General features: G+C 40.1%; 1 protein-coding gene across 1 annotated transcript in view; it reads right to left on the reverse strand.

The window, feature by feature from the left end:
* Positions 1 to 6,183, reverse strand: part of LOC120528395 (tripartite motif-containing protein 16-like) — a 32,886-nt gene extending 26,703 nt beyond the window's left edge. The window contains exons 1-2 of the mRNA XM_039752550.1: positions 5,582 to 6,183; positions 1,110 to 1,205 (exon numbers count right to left, since the gene is read on the reverse strand). Of these exons, the coding sequence (XP_039608484.1) occupies positions 1,110 to 1,205; positions 5,582 to 6,154 (669 nt within the window). The 5' untranslated portion in view covers positions 6,155 to 6,183. The remainder of the gene's footprint in view (positions 1 to 1,109; positions 1,206 to 5,581) is intronic.
* Positions 6,184 to 17,160: the final 10,977 nt, after the last annotated feature.

The following is a 17,160-nucleotide window of genomic DNA, read 5'->3' on the forward strand; positions in this document are numbered from 1 at the left end:
GCTCTGCACTCTGTAGGAAGTAAGTAAATAAACAAGTGCACTTTTATTTAAGACTATAACTGAAGAAAAAAGAAAGTCACAAGTACACTGCAGAACTTCCTGTGTTTGAGTGACACAGGCATGCTCAAAAAATACATGTGTAGTGCCACGAAAGTGCACGAAGACACTTCAGTTCGCAAGCATGGGTACGAGAATGCAGACTTCTTTTTAAGGCACACACACTGTCCAGATGTAAACACTAGCGCATGTTATTTATTTGGATTATATAAAGATGCGCTATAGCTCGAATGTTATTTATTTGGATCACATAAAGACTATTTCAGCTATAGCACGTCTTTATGTGATCCAAATAAATAACATTCAAGCTATAGTGTGTCAGACTTCAGCTGAGAATACTGTGCGGGGTGGGGGATGTGACAGCAGACTGCTTTCTGTTTGCTGCTTATCAACACATTTAGAGGACAAAAGACACTGGCGGGGAGGTGAGAAGCGATTTAAGGTGGGACGGATCTACGAGTTTTTTCGTAGGCTCTGGTAATTCTAGTGTTAAAGGCTTCTGATACAAGCCAATTCCAAACAGCCATAATTCAGACCAATGGGGCAATAGAACATCCTTCACACCTGCCCCAAACCATTTGTTGAGCTAAAGTTTGCCAGTTAGGCAACCTGGCTTTCTTGTGGGGGGTTGAGAGAGACTTTAGCAGAGAAACATTTGCCAAAAAGGTTTAAGGAACTTCCCCAAAATCCTGTCATAAAATTCAAAGAGACTCAGTCCTAAAGGGGTGGTAAACATGAATGCTTCTCATCAATGTAACACTAAATTACATTGCTTTGCCTAAATTACAAAAAAAAAGACATACAAAATATTTATCATCTTGTATGCAAAATCTCACATCACAACAACCTTATAAGTGTCTTTTCGACAGAGCTGATGATATCAATAGATGAATGTACAGCAGGACTCTTCATGGGCTGATATTGGCCTGTCCTTATATTAGTTTAGGAAGATGAGTGGCAGCAATCAGCCCGTTTCAGCATCATTATCACAAACTCTCACAACCCTTTTTTTTCCTCTCTTTGATATGAAGTGTCATCTTAATTCCACTCACCTTCATCTCCTCCGTTGTCCTCCTTGTCTCCTTCAGTTTCTTCTCTTTCTCTTCAAGTCTCCTCCTAATTTCACTCTGTGTCATCACCAGCTGTTTCTGTTTGGACACACAAGAGGACATATAGGGGTCTCATCAGAATTCTCTTCCACTTTCTCAGCTCATGGTGTCATTTTCAGTAATTAAATTTGCACAACACATTTGTTTCACATTCCATGACACAATTTACTGTTTCTGTCAGACTTGTCTTCATTTTGACACAGTAGATGACACACAGAGATTTAATTAAACAAATAGATAGATAGATAGATAGATAGATAGATAGATAGATAGATAGATAGATAGATAGATAGATAGATAGATAGATAGATAGATAGATATGAATATCACACATTCAAATAAATGTTTAATTTAACAGTTCAATTCAAGATGGAGTTTGGGCTTGAAGAGAGCTACAAATAAAGGAGACAGTCTGAAGGCTCACTGGTGTACGAGTCAGTCTTTGAGATTTAGAGGACATCACATCGACAACCAGGATATCAGAGCTTCACACATAAAAACTGAAGAAACCGGTAAACCCAGGAGACCTCGGATGGCTAAGGACTGCAATTGTAGGACCAACAAGGCCATTGTGGAGTTGAGACTTGTGAGAACTTTGTCAAGTGTTTGGTCATTTTATGGAGTCAAGTGAGATAACTGAGGCCGAGACACAGTGAGTCTGAGGAGTTCAGTAAAAAGTGAAATCTGAAGAGGAGTTTAATGAGCTCAGAGAAATCTGACAATAAATCAAAGGAGTCACTAATAGAAATACTTAAAGAAACCATTATAACTGAAGATCAGAGAAATAAATAATAACACAAGTGAAAGTTAACTAACTCAGAGTTCAAACATTAAGAAGAGCAAACGAGTCGCACACAGTGGGCTGCTTTATGGCTTGGAGGGCATGTGGCTTGGCTATTTTACAGAGAGGAGCATATCCAGTTGTCATTGTCAACGTCACAGTAAGTGACAAAAGTAACAGCAGGCTGGCAATTGTGTAAGTAAAGAGTGAAAATGGAGGAGAAGACACCCGGTAGTCTTATCAGAAGTACTGTCTTTGACACAAGACACTACTGGGAGGACTGGAGAGATCAGAGATTTTAACATGAGGCTCACATTTGGTTTAAGATGGAGGGGCACAGGGCTAAGGGGCATCAGGGGGATTTTTTACAGCAGATGGTAGCTGCACCCCTGGCATAGGATCCACTGGTATTTAGGGAAGTCAAACAAGGAGGTCAGTTGTGGACTTTTAACAAGGAGTTTAAGAAGTCGAGGATTAAAAACTCATAATCAGAAACAGGCAGTGATATTAATAAGACTAAGGGATAAGATGGGCTGGATATTAATATGAAAGTCAAAAAAGTAAAGAAAATATAGTAATACAAAAAACAAATATAGAATCAAACTAGAGGACTGGAAACCAAAAACATAAGTTTATGAAAGACCAGGCTTAATGAAGAGGAACAGGCCTTGATAATAATAAAAGTGTAAAAGCCAACTTTGAAATGTCTTGACTATAGGGGATAAGTCAAAATCAAATTAGCAATGCATTTTAAATAGGAGACATGAATACACAAGGCCATCAAAAAGAAAACAAATGAATGGCAGTTATATGGAGAAACACATAAATAAGATGTGACTGCAGGAAATGAAACCTGACTAAAGCCTAGGGAGGCCAAGAACAGAAATGGATACACAAAATTGAGAAATTACAGTGTGTGTTGGTGGTGTAGAATTTCATTAATAACTGACTCCTTCAAATCTGTGAGGGTACAGAGATTTGACTAATGAGCACCAAGGGTACAGGCCTGACATTAGGAGTGGACTACAGACCACCAAATACAGATAGGAGTGTCAAACAGGCATATCCAGCTTTAAATGGTTGAGGCCCCTCTTACTGTATGTATCTGAAGTTATCTGCACATTCACACCAGAGTTCACATTAAGATCTCACGATTTCAGTCTTCTAAATAGTCAAAGGATTAATCTCAGGCTGATGAGTCATCACTTTATCCTGGCATAGCTGGTAGGGCTGACTGTTAGCTTTACTTGTTACATCTCTGTTTGTTAGTCATTTGTATAAAAGTGTAAGTAATATAATCATCGTGAACTATTACCAATCACTCACTTTTCTCTTTCTCTTTTTGCTCCAGTATTTTTCTGTTCCACTTCTCGCCTGCCAAGCTGTTTAGTAGCCCATGACTAAGACACCTGAGGTATCGGGAGCTTTGGAACTGAAGAGTTAAAGGACTGATCAGCCTGCCCAGGACAGACGTGTACGGTAGAAGGACCAGCAGGAGGTGGGTGGCCAGTAGGCTGAGGTCTTCAGATGTGTCTGAATTCTCTCTGTTCAAAATGGCAGTGAACCTCCAGAGGCTTATTTCCTCCAGATTTGATGACAGCTGTAGTTTTTGTTTTCCTCTCCTCTTTTGTTAACTGGCCTCGTCTCGATGATGATATTAATGGACATGTCTTGTTTCATTCTTTTATGTTACTCAGTTGAAGTTGCTTTGTTTAATGTCTGTTTAAACTAATCTTTATTCTTATGTGTGTACATGCTGTAATTTGTGAAGTTTGTAACTGTATTTTAACTGTCAGATTGTCTACAGTGAACGGAGCCTGCAGCGATGAGGATAATACAAAAAATACTGAAAAATGAAAAAATATCTCCAGGTTTTTAACAATTTGAAAAAAATGCAAATTTGAAGAATTTATGATAGTAAAGGTGGACTTTATTATACAAACATTAACTGGTTCATCAGTGTAATTCCTGATTATTTATTAACATAGAATGTTTAAACACCAAATAGTGAAAAAGCAGCCTGTCCAGAGTCTTAATTGTGTAATAAACAGGACAGAATTCAGGGGTGGCGGTTGTCCATCTATTAGGATCAAGAGATCAGAAGGTGTGGACTGAAAGGTGTAAAGAAAACCCAAAATGGGTCAATTCTAGTGAAGCAAATCAAAGTCAAAGTTTAAAAGTGACCAACTGGTAGACAGTCAAGGGGCAGGGTGTTAGGTTTAAAAGAAGGGCATATAAGGCAGGAGAAGTCAGCAGACATGGAAGCATTGCAGAATTTTAAAAGAGCTGGACTGTGGATGAACAATGTCGTCTATAGATCTGCAATAAAGCGCGCCAGGTCAGCATTAAGACATTTTGCTTTTCAACAACTTTCATTATGATGTCTTTTACCTCTGACTGCTTCTGGAAATGAACAGTTAAGGGTTGAATTGAAATTACAAAAAGTATCGGTGATAATGGACATCCCTGTCTGGTTCAACAGTCTAAAGTGAAAGAGTCACAATGGATCTTATTTATACAAACCAAGGCTTCTGAACTGCTGTACGGTAACTTAATCCATGCACAAACATTGAGATCAAATCCAAATTCAGAACACAACTATCCTCATTCAACTTCATCAAAAGCTCCTTCCTCATACAAACATGACAGATCCTTTAGAAATTCAGACACTTGAGGGTAAATATATTAAATTAAACAACTTAAAACCAGAAATTTACCTTTGGGGCATCTCAGAAATTGACTCAAATGAACAAACAGTTAAAAAATACTATCTTCTGACGTGCTGATATTCACGTGAAACATAAGTAAGACAAAGCAGCACATTAATCTGAGCAGAGGAGACAGTATGGGGACCTCATACAGGTATTTAAAATCCTCAAAGGCATTGATAAGGCAGAACCAGCAGAATTCTTTACTTCTTAAGGGTGAATTTCATTCTCAAATATATTAATGGAAATTAAGTGGACATGCAACTGAAGTCAGGAGGCGCTTCTTTACACAAAGAGTTGTGGGATGATGAAGTTTAAGGAGAAATCTCGATAACCTTTAAGAAGAATCTGGAGGAGATTTTGGGATGCATACTTATTAGCAAAGAAAAAACGGGCTTGATGATCACCACTTGTTTGCCAAATTTCTTATGTTGTCCATCTTACAATCGTACAGTGTAATTATCAAGGAAATGAAATTATGTCTGATCACTAATTAAGTGCAGAATTATTTAATACTTTAATAAAGTGAGAACATCTTTATTACAAAGCCACTTCTATGCATATTATAAGAATTTTAGATCTAATCCCAGACATCAATATTAACTGAAATGTGAGTGTAATTTGTCTCTTAGAGAGGCCTGAGGTACTCGAGACACAAGTGATCAGAACACAAAGATTCTCCACTCAGTTTAATGAGAGCACTCAGTTCACTCGACTGTCCATGGATCACAATGTGTATCTCATCCTGGACTGTTTCATGTCTTATTCCCAGTCTCACCAGGATAGGCTCCAGCTCCCTGCTGTCCTATACAAGCAAATTAAGACTCCTCAACATGAAGGAATGAATTTCTCTGACAAACTACATTTACGTATCACTTTTAACTCTTTTTGTATTGAGTTTCCATTAAACACTAAACTCCACTCACCTGTTTTCCTTCTCTTTCCGTCTCCAGCTCAACCTTTTCATGACCATCATGTTCAGTCACCGCACACATCAAGCAGATACACGTCTCATCGGTTCTGCAAAACATCTCCAGATTTTTCTGATGTTTCACACAGAGTTTCTCCTTCAAATTTCTATCAGGATCAACCAGCTTGTGTCCCTTCCAGGCTGCTATTTCATAGAGAGGCTGCAGGTGAGTCTGACAGAAAGAGGCCAAGCAGGTTAGACAGGACTTCACTGCTCTGACCCTCTTCCTAGTACAGGCATCACACTCCACGTCTCCAGGGCTGGCATAAATCTTAGATGGCGGAGAAACCGTCTTCTTTAATTTTTTGATGACTTCATTCAGCAGAGTGTTTCTTCGCAGAGCAGGCCTCGTGCTGAAGTTCTCTCTGCACTGAGGACAGCTGCATACATGGCTTTGATCCCAGTAGTCGGTGATGCACTTCAGACAGAAATTGTGACCACAGGGGATGGTGACAGGGTCAGTCAGGGTGTCCTGACACACCGAGCAAGTGAACTCATCCTGTAATCCGCACAACTGGGCTTCAGCCATCGTCAGTCTGAGGAGAGGCAGGTAGAGGGAATCAGTGAGACAAACAAGGAAGTGACTTGTGAAAAAATCAAAGTGAATATTTGTCTTTGCTCAGTGAGGAGGAGGAGGAGGAGATTTAAAGAGCAAGCTGAGACCTCACAGAGAGAACATCTGAGGAGACACTGAGGGTGAAAAGTTAATGTGAGGCGGGAGCTCAGAGAAGGAAGACCATAAAGTGACAATAAGACATACAGTGAGAGAAGAGATAAACTGTAATAAGGGATTTAATTCACGTCAGTATTTCTTATTTATTATTGCATACTGCAGTTCACATTAGACAGGCTCAGAGCTCAGTGGACATTTACAAATGAAATAAAATAAAAACAAGACACAACACATAAATCACCATGAACAGATTTGTAATGTGATAGCCAGGCAGCCTTCAGCACACCAAAACAGTGAGCTATTAAACTGATTATTCATTCTAGTTATGCTGGGTCTTTGATTGGATTCAGATAGGCTTGTCCCCTCGGTTCTTTTCGAAATCAATGGGATCCTGCCTACACCTGGTTGGTGCCTGTGGCCGGGTCAGTGGAGTTCTTCTGGCTGTCACATCCCCTTCTGTCTCTACTATCTTTACCCCCGACAATGCGGAGCGGTTTTGGGAAATCTGCGGCCTCTTCGCCGGGTTCCTTGGAATGCAGGCGCCCCGATGACACCGGCTCCTGCCAGGATTGGTCTGGTAAACGCTAGATCCCTGTCAAACAAAACTATTATTCTTAAGGATTTTTTCATCTCCAATGCACTGGACTTTGTCTGTGTGACGGAGACTTGGTTGAATGTTGGGGAATCCAGCGTTTTTTCAGAGCTTCTACCTTCGGACTGTGCTTATTTTAATTCTCCCCGGACATCAGGCCGAGGAGGAGGAATTGCAACTGTTTTTCTTAATAAATATACATGTAAGCAGCTTTTTTTATCATCTTTTCCCTCCAGCTTTGAAGTGAGCCTATTTGAGCTAGGTTGCCCGCTCTCAGTATTGTTTGTTGTGATTTATCGGCTTCCTAAATATAATAAGGACTTTCTCAATGACTTCTCTGATTTATTGACTGAAATTGTGCCTAAATATGATCGAATCCTTATTCTTGGAGATTTTAATATACATGTATGTTGTCCTGATAAACCGATGGTGAAGGACTTTCTAAGCCTTTTTGACTCTTTTAGTTTTATGCAGTGGGTGTCTGGACCGACGCATGAACTTGGGTATACGGTGGATCTTGTTCTATCGCTTGGCTGTTCTGTGGCGAATTTGACAATTTTGGATGCAGTGTTTTCAGATCATAAGCCTGTAATATTTGACATCACCTTGCCCTGTAAAGCTGGTAAATCCCGTGCTTCTGTGCGGCGCTGTCGTGTCATTAATCCATCTACTGCTGTACATTTTTCCGCTTTGTTTAGTAAATGCGATCTTCCTGAACCTGCGTCCTCCAATACGGAGGAGCTATGCTCCTGGTTTTATTCCACCTGCCGAACTGTTTTAGATGCTGTGGCTCCATTGAAAACCAGGCAGCCTAAAATTAAATCTGAGCCCTGGTTGAACGACACAACCTCGCGAGTGTCGAAAAGCTGAGCGTAAGTGGAGAAAGGATAATTTGCATGTATTGTTTCAAGTACTGAAAGATTGTTGGCGTTGTTATCAGTGTATTGTGAAAGATGCCAAAAGAGCGTACATGTCAAATATTATTTTGTCAAACTGTCATAAACCTCGTGTGTTATTTGACACTATAGATAGGGTTTTAAATGCTCCACAGAATGCCTGTATGGAACCTTCTTTTGAGACATGTGAGAAATTTTTGCACTTTTTTGTGGATAAGGTGAATACTGTTAGGGCTTATATACCTTTCACTCCTTATGACCCTTTAACTGTTTTTTCCTGCTCTGCTGTTTTCATCAGTTTGAGCCGATGACCCTATCTTCTTTATTTGAGATTGTTGGTCAATTGAAGCCCTCAGGTTCTCCTTTTGATGTTGTTCCACCTTCTCTTTTTAATGAGATTATTTCTGTTTTAGGGCCATCTGTTCTTGCTATTATTAATAGCAGCCTTTCCTCAGGTGTAGTTCCTAATTTGTTTAAACATGCCATAGTGCAATCATTGATAAAAAAAAACAAATCTAGATCCCACTGTGCTATCTAATTTTAGACTGATTTTCCAAGCTTCCATTTTTGTCCACAGTTTTGAAGAGAAGTGTATATATTCAACTGAAAGCTTTTTTAGATGAAAGGGATGTGCTTGAAGTGTTCAATCTGGTTTTAAGCCATTTCACAGTACTGAAACCGCATTACTGAAGGTTTTTAATGACATATTTCTGGTAACAGACTCAGGGGATTATGTGGTTTTAGTTCTGCTTGATTTAACAGCTGCTTTTGATTCTATAGATCATAGTATTTTATTATCTCGTTTGGAGAATTGTGTGGGCATTCGTGGTACTGCCTTAGCGTGGTTTAAGTCGTACTTGACTAGAAGAACTTTTTCAGCGAGGCTAGATGAATTTAGATCTTCCTCTGCTTCACTATCATGTGGGGTTCCGCAAGGCTCCATACTTGGTCCTCTGCTATTTTCTTTGTATCTCCTGCCTCTTGGCTCTATTTTTAGAAAGCATAAAATTGCTTTCCATTGTTATGCAGACGATACTCAGGTTTATGTACCCCTCAAACGCAAGGATGCTTACTTTATACAAACGTTGGCTATGTGCCTAGAAGAGGTGAAAGCTTGGATGGCAGTGAACTCCTTAAATGTTAATGAAAATAAGACAGAAGTTATAGTTTTTGGACCTGGAGGTACCAGTGGGTCTATTTCTACTTTTGCTCCTGTGGATTTGGGTCCCCTTGCACAATATGGTACGCCTGTTATTACGAATTTGGGTTTTAGGATAGATGAGGATTTTAGACTGGACGGTCAGATCAGTGCGGTGATGAAATCTTGTTTTTTTTCAGCTGAGACGTTTGGCAAAGATAAAAAACATTCTTTCTAAAGATCAATTCACAACAGTAATCCATGCCTTTATTACAACTCGGTTGGACTATTGTAATTCATTTTATGTTGGTGTTAGCCAGTCTACCCTGTCTCGGCTCCAGCTGGTGCAAAATGCTGTTGCACGTCTTCTAACTGGCACGCGAAAAAATGAGCATATTACACCTGTATTATCCTCACTGCACTGGCTACCTGTTCAGTTTAGAGTTCATTTTAAGATTCTTTTATTTGTTTTTAAGTCTTTAAATGGGTGTGCTCTGCCCTACCTCGCTGAGCTGCTGCATATGCACTCTCCTTTTCGCTTACTCAGATCAGCTGGTCAGCTGTTTCTGGATGTGCCTAGGACAGCGAAAGCTCAGGGGGGATAGGGCTTTTTCTGTTGTGGCTCCAAGGCTCTGGAATTCATTGCCGATCCACATTAGACAGGCCTCCTCACTGCCCATATTTAAGTCTGCTCTTAAGACCTATCTTTTTGGTTTGGCGTTTGATTCTGTGTGAGCAGTTGATTTTATTTGTTTTAACTCTGTTCAATTGTTTAGTTGTTTTTTATTACATTGTAATTAGTTATTATTGTATTTTATCGATTGAATTATTACTTTGTTTTGTTTAAATTTATTTAGTTTATGTACAGCACTTTGGTCAGCGGCTGTTGTATGTAAAGTGCTTTATAAATAAAGTTGACTTGACTTGACTTGACTCTTTATTAATCAAATTGTCCATCCCATAGTAAGTTCTCATCTCCAACTTATCAAAGTCATAGGAATATTAGGAGGAGAAGAAGCAATTGATGCATGCTATGCCATGCTCGACCCTCGATGAAATAATTTATTGCAGCAGTACTGTCTCTATCAAACATACTAATGCCCAATTCCTGTCCTTCCTTTTCTTTCTCCAAGTAACCAATCACCACACAATCAGCTCTGTAATAGATGTCAAGCCATCTGTAAGCTTAGAACGCCGATTCCTCAAAACTTTTAAGGAACATTGAAATATCTTTGTAATACAAGTTTAATTATTCGATCCATCTATCCATCCAGTGTCACACCAGTCCCAGGAAGCATACAGCACAAACCAGGAACAATCCCTGAACGGGATGCCTGCTCATTGCTACCACTATCCACCATGTCGACACGTTTAATAACAGTATACATTATTTAAATTAAGTTTTAAATTGATCTGTATAATGTAATATATATGCTTTACTGCATTTCATCTGAAAAATTATATCAAGAGCTCTAAGAAGATAACGCCTGGACATCTAAATTGATTTAGATGCCAGTCGTCATCATTTGTAAATATGCGCTCTCTTCTATTGAATTGAATTGAATTCCTTTATTGTTTTTGTATGGTAAATTGAGACTCAATATGCAAATCCTCCATAAACTTATATTCATATAAAATGTTAAAATAACTAAAACAACAACAACAACAATAATAATAATAATAATAATAATAATTAAAATTATGAAAATGAAAGCATAAGTGGCTCAGGTTGTGCCATATTACAACTGTAGTGCAGGTTTACAGTGAGGTGATTGTACTTATAAGTACAAACAGATCTACCGGAGCACTTGATGTGCATTTATAGTTCTTGGGATGAAACTGTTTCTGAACCTTGAGGTCCGTACAGGAAAGGCTCTGAGTTGTTTGCCAGAAGGGAGAAGTTCAAATGGACTGTGCACATGGCTGAGGCAGCATGTGCTAGATGCTGTACCCCAATAATTCTCTCTGCTCTTGACACAATCTCCGGTAGAGGTTTCCGATCAGCTGCTGTAGTGCTGTGATTCCACTCTCAGATATGGTGGGTTAAAATACTCTGAGTGGTGCACTGAGGGCAACAATGCTAAAGCAGCTATAATATTTAGAATAGATTGGCCATTCCATGCATTATATGGTTACAGGTTAATTACAATCAGATGCCTTAAACTAAAAAACAATATGTGGTAATGTCAGTGTATTTGTTAAAGCCGCGTCAGGGATGGGAATCTAAAAAATAAAGAGGAGAACAGTCCAGGAACAGTAGCACTGCTTTGACGTTGGGTGCCGACAGTTTGCAAAACGTAGCTGAAAACTGCGTATGCCTTGGTTTGAGTTGTCGTGAAAATGTGCGTGGCTTTATGCCAAGTTTAGTTTTTATACATTGCAATGTGAGGGTGGAAACGGGTGTACACAACAATTTTGTGCTTACGCACCGTTTATACAGAAGGCACCTGACCACCAATATAGTTGACACACATTGTGTCAAGTTTATACATTACATTGGTGACCTAGATGAGTGAATGCAACTAACAGGTGATGCTGAGAGAAAGGAGAGATGAGACGAGCACCACAGAACACATAACCATCTTATTCACTGAATTCATCTCTTAATCAGAAATATAGACATGTAACTGTATCAACAGCATTAAGAGAAGATGGCTAACCATTGGTAATCAAAGTTTTCAGGGCAGCTAATTCAGTGTAAAATACAGAGACAGAAGCAAACTCAGCCAGTGACTGGGCAGTTAGAGCCAGAGATTAAATCACCACAAATTGTTATGGGATTTATGGGTACAACCAGCTGGGAGGCGATTCTGGGAAAGACCCAGTGGTCACTGGGAAGATTATGGCCAAAGATGGCCTAAGAATGCCTTGTGGTAGCACAGTATGAGTTGGCAAGTGTGGCTGAGGAAAAGGATGTATGGGCATATCTTCAAAGACTGTTACCCCCGCAGCCCAGTTTTGGATATGTGGTGGAAAATAAAATGAATTGTGAGTAGCAATACAGCAATTTTAGATAATAGCTTATGAGATGACCCTTAGTTGCCTTGATTACCAAGCACAACTTGCCCCAGTCCTCTTTGGTTGAACTGAAACTGGATGAAGTAGAGCTAGATAGAGCTGATGGCAAGAAGTAAACTGTGGAAATTACCTTAACCACTCCAAAAAAATCAGGAATGTCACTGGTGATGACTTTTCCTGGCAGAGCTGAACCACCGATTGTATGTGTTGTTTAAGGATGTCCTATTGTGTTCACCTGTCAGTGCTCTACTGGCTGTAATGGAGTGACATGGAGTGGACAGATTTTACAGATTGAAATGGCATGTTTGCACAAACATTTTAAGAACAGCCAAATTGTATTTATGGTGCGATAGACACTATTTGTTTTTGACATCATGAATGGTGCAGCTCAGTGTGCCAGTTTTGCTTCAAGCTGCTAAGCACATGAGATCGACACTATATGATAACTGGTGCAAGCTGTTAACAATCAAGTCACTAGTTTAAGGATGGCCAGAAGACTTCATTTATAAAATCAGTTTTGAAAGCAAAAAATAAAAAAACATAATATATATAAATATATATACATATACACATATATATATACACACACACATATGTATATATCAGTGGCGGCTGCTAGCTTTTGAAACAGGGGAAGCTCATATTAGGCCTTCATCATAAAATTCATTATGTTATTTGTACGTAAATTCTGCCCTCCGTTCCTTTTGCAGAAAATGGTCGTACCAATTGGCTCTCTTTTCCAGGGACTTAACCAGTTTCCTCTCAATGGCCAGGAGAGCAAGGTTGCTCAAACGATCTTGGCCCATCGTGTTGCAGGTGTATGACTTGACCCGTTTTAAACAGGAGTAGCTCCTCTCTACACCTGCTGATGTAGCGCCAGTTGTTGCCACTAACAACAACAGCTTGTATAGCTGAGGCATCGCACTATCCAACTCCATGTCTTTAAAAAACACAAAGAAATCACACAGCTTACCCCTGCTCCCCTGTAAGTCATGATCTGAATATAGTACTTGAAGTTCAGATCTCAGTCTTCCTGAGTCAAAGAAATGGCCATAACTTTTCAGCACACTTTCAAATGCCTCCTCTGGAAACACTTGTCTCATTTCATCAAATTTCCCTGGATTGACTAATTCTAAGAAGCTCATGCTTTCCAAATTTGAAAAACGCTGAGAAATCTGCTCCATGAGATTGTCTAGGATGGCCATTTACAAATTTCTGTAGCGGTCCTGGGGATCCTGTAATTGTGACAGACGGTGCTTTCTAATAGGTTCATCTTGAGGGTCTGATGTGAGATTTGCTGCTTTTGCATAAACTGCTTGATAAGCCCCCTCTGACCTCTTCTCCTTGACAAAAGCAAGGAGAGACCCAATTCTTTTTTTTGCAGTAAAGAACATCCATAGCCCTTTGCTGTACAATATCAAAGACAACATCTGTCTCAGAGAATATTTGTTCATATGTGTGCAACATGAACACAAACTCAAAATCCTCCAGTTTCATTATGAAGCCTTTGGCAGCATCTAATGTGTCATCATCCATGTTCTCATCCTGGGTAATCTTGTCAAAAGTCTGCAGGAGGCCATCATAATTGTTTGCCACAGTGCTCACTATGCGTGATGTGAAATTCCATCGAGTAGGAGCGTTTCTGGGCGATCTTGAAGACCCTGCAGACTCAAGAAAAGACATCCTTTTTGTGGACTTGTGGTGAACCCAAAGAGAGATGCAAAAAATATTCTTGACTCAGGCAAGCATTTAGCACCCTGGGACAACACCAGGTTCAGTCTGCGTGCATAGCAATGCACTAACACTGCACTAGGGGCTATTACTTTAACTTTGGCCTGTAGGCCATTTAGAGATGAAGCAAAGACAGCAGCCGCATCATAGGTTTGTGCCACAAGTTTTTCTCTAAAACCGTAGCCCTGCATGTTCTCGTTTAAAACTTCAAACACAGACTGAGCATCTCGACCCCCTGACACATCCAAAAATCAAATGAAGCACTCTTGAATTTTACCTGCACTATCCACATATCTAACAATGACAGACAGTTGGGCATGGCAAGATATGTCAGTTTCAGGAGCAGTCTGAATTTCACCTTTTATATGATCAGAAACAGTGGCTGCGAGAGCAGAGATCAAGTCATTTTGGATTGAGTGGGACATACTAGAAAACACAGCTGATGACTGAAATTGTGTGGCCAAGACAAAGTCATATTTAGCTAATGTTTCTGTGAATTCCCTGTAATTCCCCTTATTTGCTGATTCACTACTCTCATCATACCCCCTGAATGCCAGCTCCTAACGGCCAAGCAAGGAAGTCACATCAATTAGACGGTTTAGGAAGGCCCTGTTTTTTTTTTTACTGTTTCATTATGTTTTGCCACCTGAATGCGAAGAACTTCATTGATTGCATGTTCAACCCTGACCCTGCCCAGACAACTTAACCTTGCACATGAACTCGCATGTTCTTTGCACTTTTCATGCCTTTTGTATGCCATGTCAAAGTTACCCAGATCCCCAAAACCGACGTTTGACAAAACACATCCCATTCCCTGAGAAGGTTTCGTCAAGAGGCATGGCCAACAGTACATTTTCTTTGTCACAGCACTTTTAGTCAGCCGGTTCACCTTGTCATACCAGGAGAGATGAAAAGACCTGTTATTAAAAAGCTCCTTTGTGCTTGCCCATAGAGCTCCAGTGAAGCTGGGCTTCAGGAGAGTTTAACGTGCTGTGCTGCACGGAAATGTATGACAAGAAAATCGGATCAAACAATCTACAATAAATACCTGATTCTGAACGAGCTATTAATGAAGTTGAACACGTTATTAAAACCAATATAAATACGACCGTTCATATATGAGCATTTATTTTCTGACATAGTAGAGGAAGCGGAGCTTCCCTTGTAGTCTTAGAGCAGTCGCCACTGGTATATATATTGTGATAGACAGTTGCACATGGATACCTGGGACACGGAAGGACCGGGAGAGCACCAATACCTCCCCCGGGACGTGAGAGGGTGGCCGTCCTGGGGTGCAGGGGAGCCACAAGATCAGAGCTGGGATGATAAACCCTGTTGGGGCACATGGCCAACGCCAGGGGGCGCCCAAATGTTCCAGGAAATATGGACTGCTGCACTTCTGCCACACCCGGAAGTGCTGCAGGAAGTTCATCAGGAAGCACCTGGAACACATCCAGGTACTTTATAAAAGGGGCCACATCACTCCATTCCAGGAGCTGGTGTTGGGAGGTAGCGTGACGGAGCTTGACGAGAGAGGAGTGGAGGCTACAGGAGAAGAAATAATAAGGACTGAGAGTGATTTGTGCATTGTGCTGTACTAGAAGGAGGAAAACACAATAAAAGAGTGTGTTTTAGACATACCTGTCTTGGTGTCTGTTCATGGTCGAGGCTAGTCTTCACTATATATACAATATATACTAGCAAATTACCCGCGCTTCGCAGTGGAGAAGTAGTGTGTTAAAGAAGTTATGAAAAAGAAAAGGAAACATTTTAAAAATAATGTAACATGATTGTCAATGTAATTGTTTTGTCACTGTTATGAGTGTTGCTGTCATCAAGGATTTGATCATCATTATTTTTTTCAATCAGGTTTGTATCTGGAGGTAAACCGATTTGGTCGTGAACTGAAGCAATTTCCCCCCATAGGATTGTATGTAAATACAATTAATCTATTCCAGACCATATTAACTGTATGTAAATATAAATTTTTTTAGTTTTTAAGCACAAATATAATTATACCATTGAATGCACAGCGTAATAGTAAACTAAATGTAAAATCATTGAATAACACTGAGAAAACCTTGAACAACTGAGAAAACTAACACTGCAATAGTTCACGCTATAGCGCTACCAACCTCTGGCTAAAAGCACTTTTTTTAATGAGTTTTAAGCACAGGGGAAAAATGAACACTTGAAAAAATCCGTAATTTAATAAACCACCAAGAAAAATAACATTGCAACAATGCACCCTACGAACAGATCACCGGAAACAGAAGTGAAAACAAAATCAAGACCAGTGCATTCTTTAACCGCCTTCCTACCTTAATGCGTCCAGCTCTCTCTCACGCTGCCTGTGTGTCTGCGTCCATTTCTCGCGCTGCTTCTGTGTGTGTGTGTGTGTCGCACTGTCTTGCACTCTCACTCTTGCTCGCTGCACAGGAAATGCACAGGGAGAGACTGAACATGTACAAACCGAAAGGGAAACTGGCTTGTTTGTATACCAAGTGTGTGGTTGCGAATATTTAGCTCAATTACGTGGTAGGCGTGCTGATTTCTGCAGTAGCTGCACTTATGAATATGCTAAGCACAGTCCTTCACCTTCAATATTTACCTTATATGGGCAGGCACTCAATTACGTGGGAGGCGTGATGACGCAAAAGCAACTCCGCCTCCCACGGCCAGCGAACTGCAGTCTATTACTGTATATGGACGAAAAAAAAGGTTCCAGTTATGACCATTATGCATAGAATTTCAAAATGAAACCTGCCCAACTTTTGTAAGTAAGCTGTAAGGAATGAGCCTGACAAATTTCAGCCTTCCACCTGCACAGGAAGTTGGAGAATTAGTGATGAGTCAGTGAGTGAGTGAGTGAGGGCTTTGCCTTTTATTAGTATACTAGCAAAATACCTTCAGCAGCGAAGTACTGCCTTAAAATTTTTATTAAGAAGAAAATTAAACCTTTTTAAACTGAGGGAAAATATACCACTAATTATTTGTTAAGGATCTCTTTGTATACCACATTGTGAGTTCGGCACTCCGGTTGTAATATGACCAAGCTGTGCGCTGAGCTTACTCTTGAGCATGCAACGTATAGTTGGCCATGTGAACAGTAATCTTGTTTCAAATCTCACAGCTTGGATTGCTGCTGTCATAATCGGTTTGAGTTTCATGGTTTGTTTCAATTATGACAGTATTTGTAGGACTTGTGTTGAAGAGACATTCGGCATCTGTCAAGCGTTGTAAGCACACAACCGGTTTCATCAACAACTTCACAAACAGCTTTTGAGAGTTTAAACATTCATAAACATCAAAGTGTTCACTACTGAAATCATCACCTGTCAATCTAAGATGTTTAAGAGGCATTGGCGGTTATCGAAAGGTGTAAAATATTTGGCCATTTCGGTACACTTGAAAGCGACAACCGAACAATTCAGCGGCAGCCATCAACTCACATGCAGATGCATAGGTGAAGGGCTTAAGCATTTCA

Source organism: Polypterus senegalus, chromosome 4, assembly GCF_016835505.1.
Source record: "Polypterus senegalus isolate Bchr_013 chromosome 4, ASM1683550v1, whole genome shotgun sequence".
NCBI lineage: Eukaryota > Metazoa > Chordata > Cladistia > Polypteriformes > Polypteridae > Polypterus > Polypterus senegalus.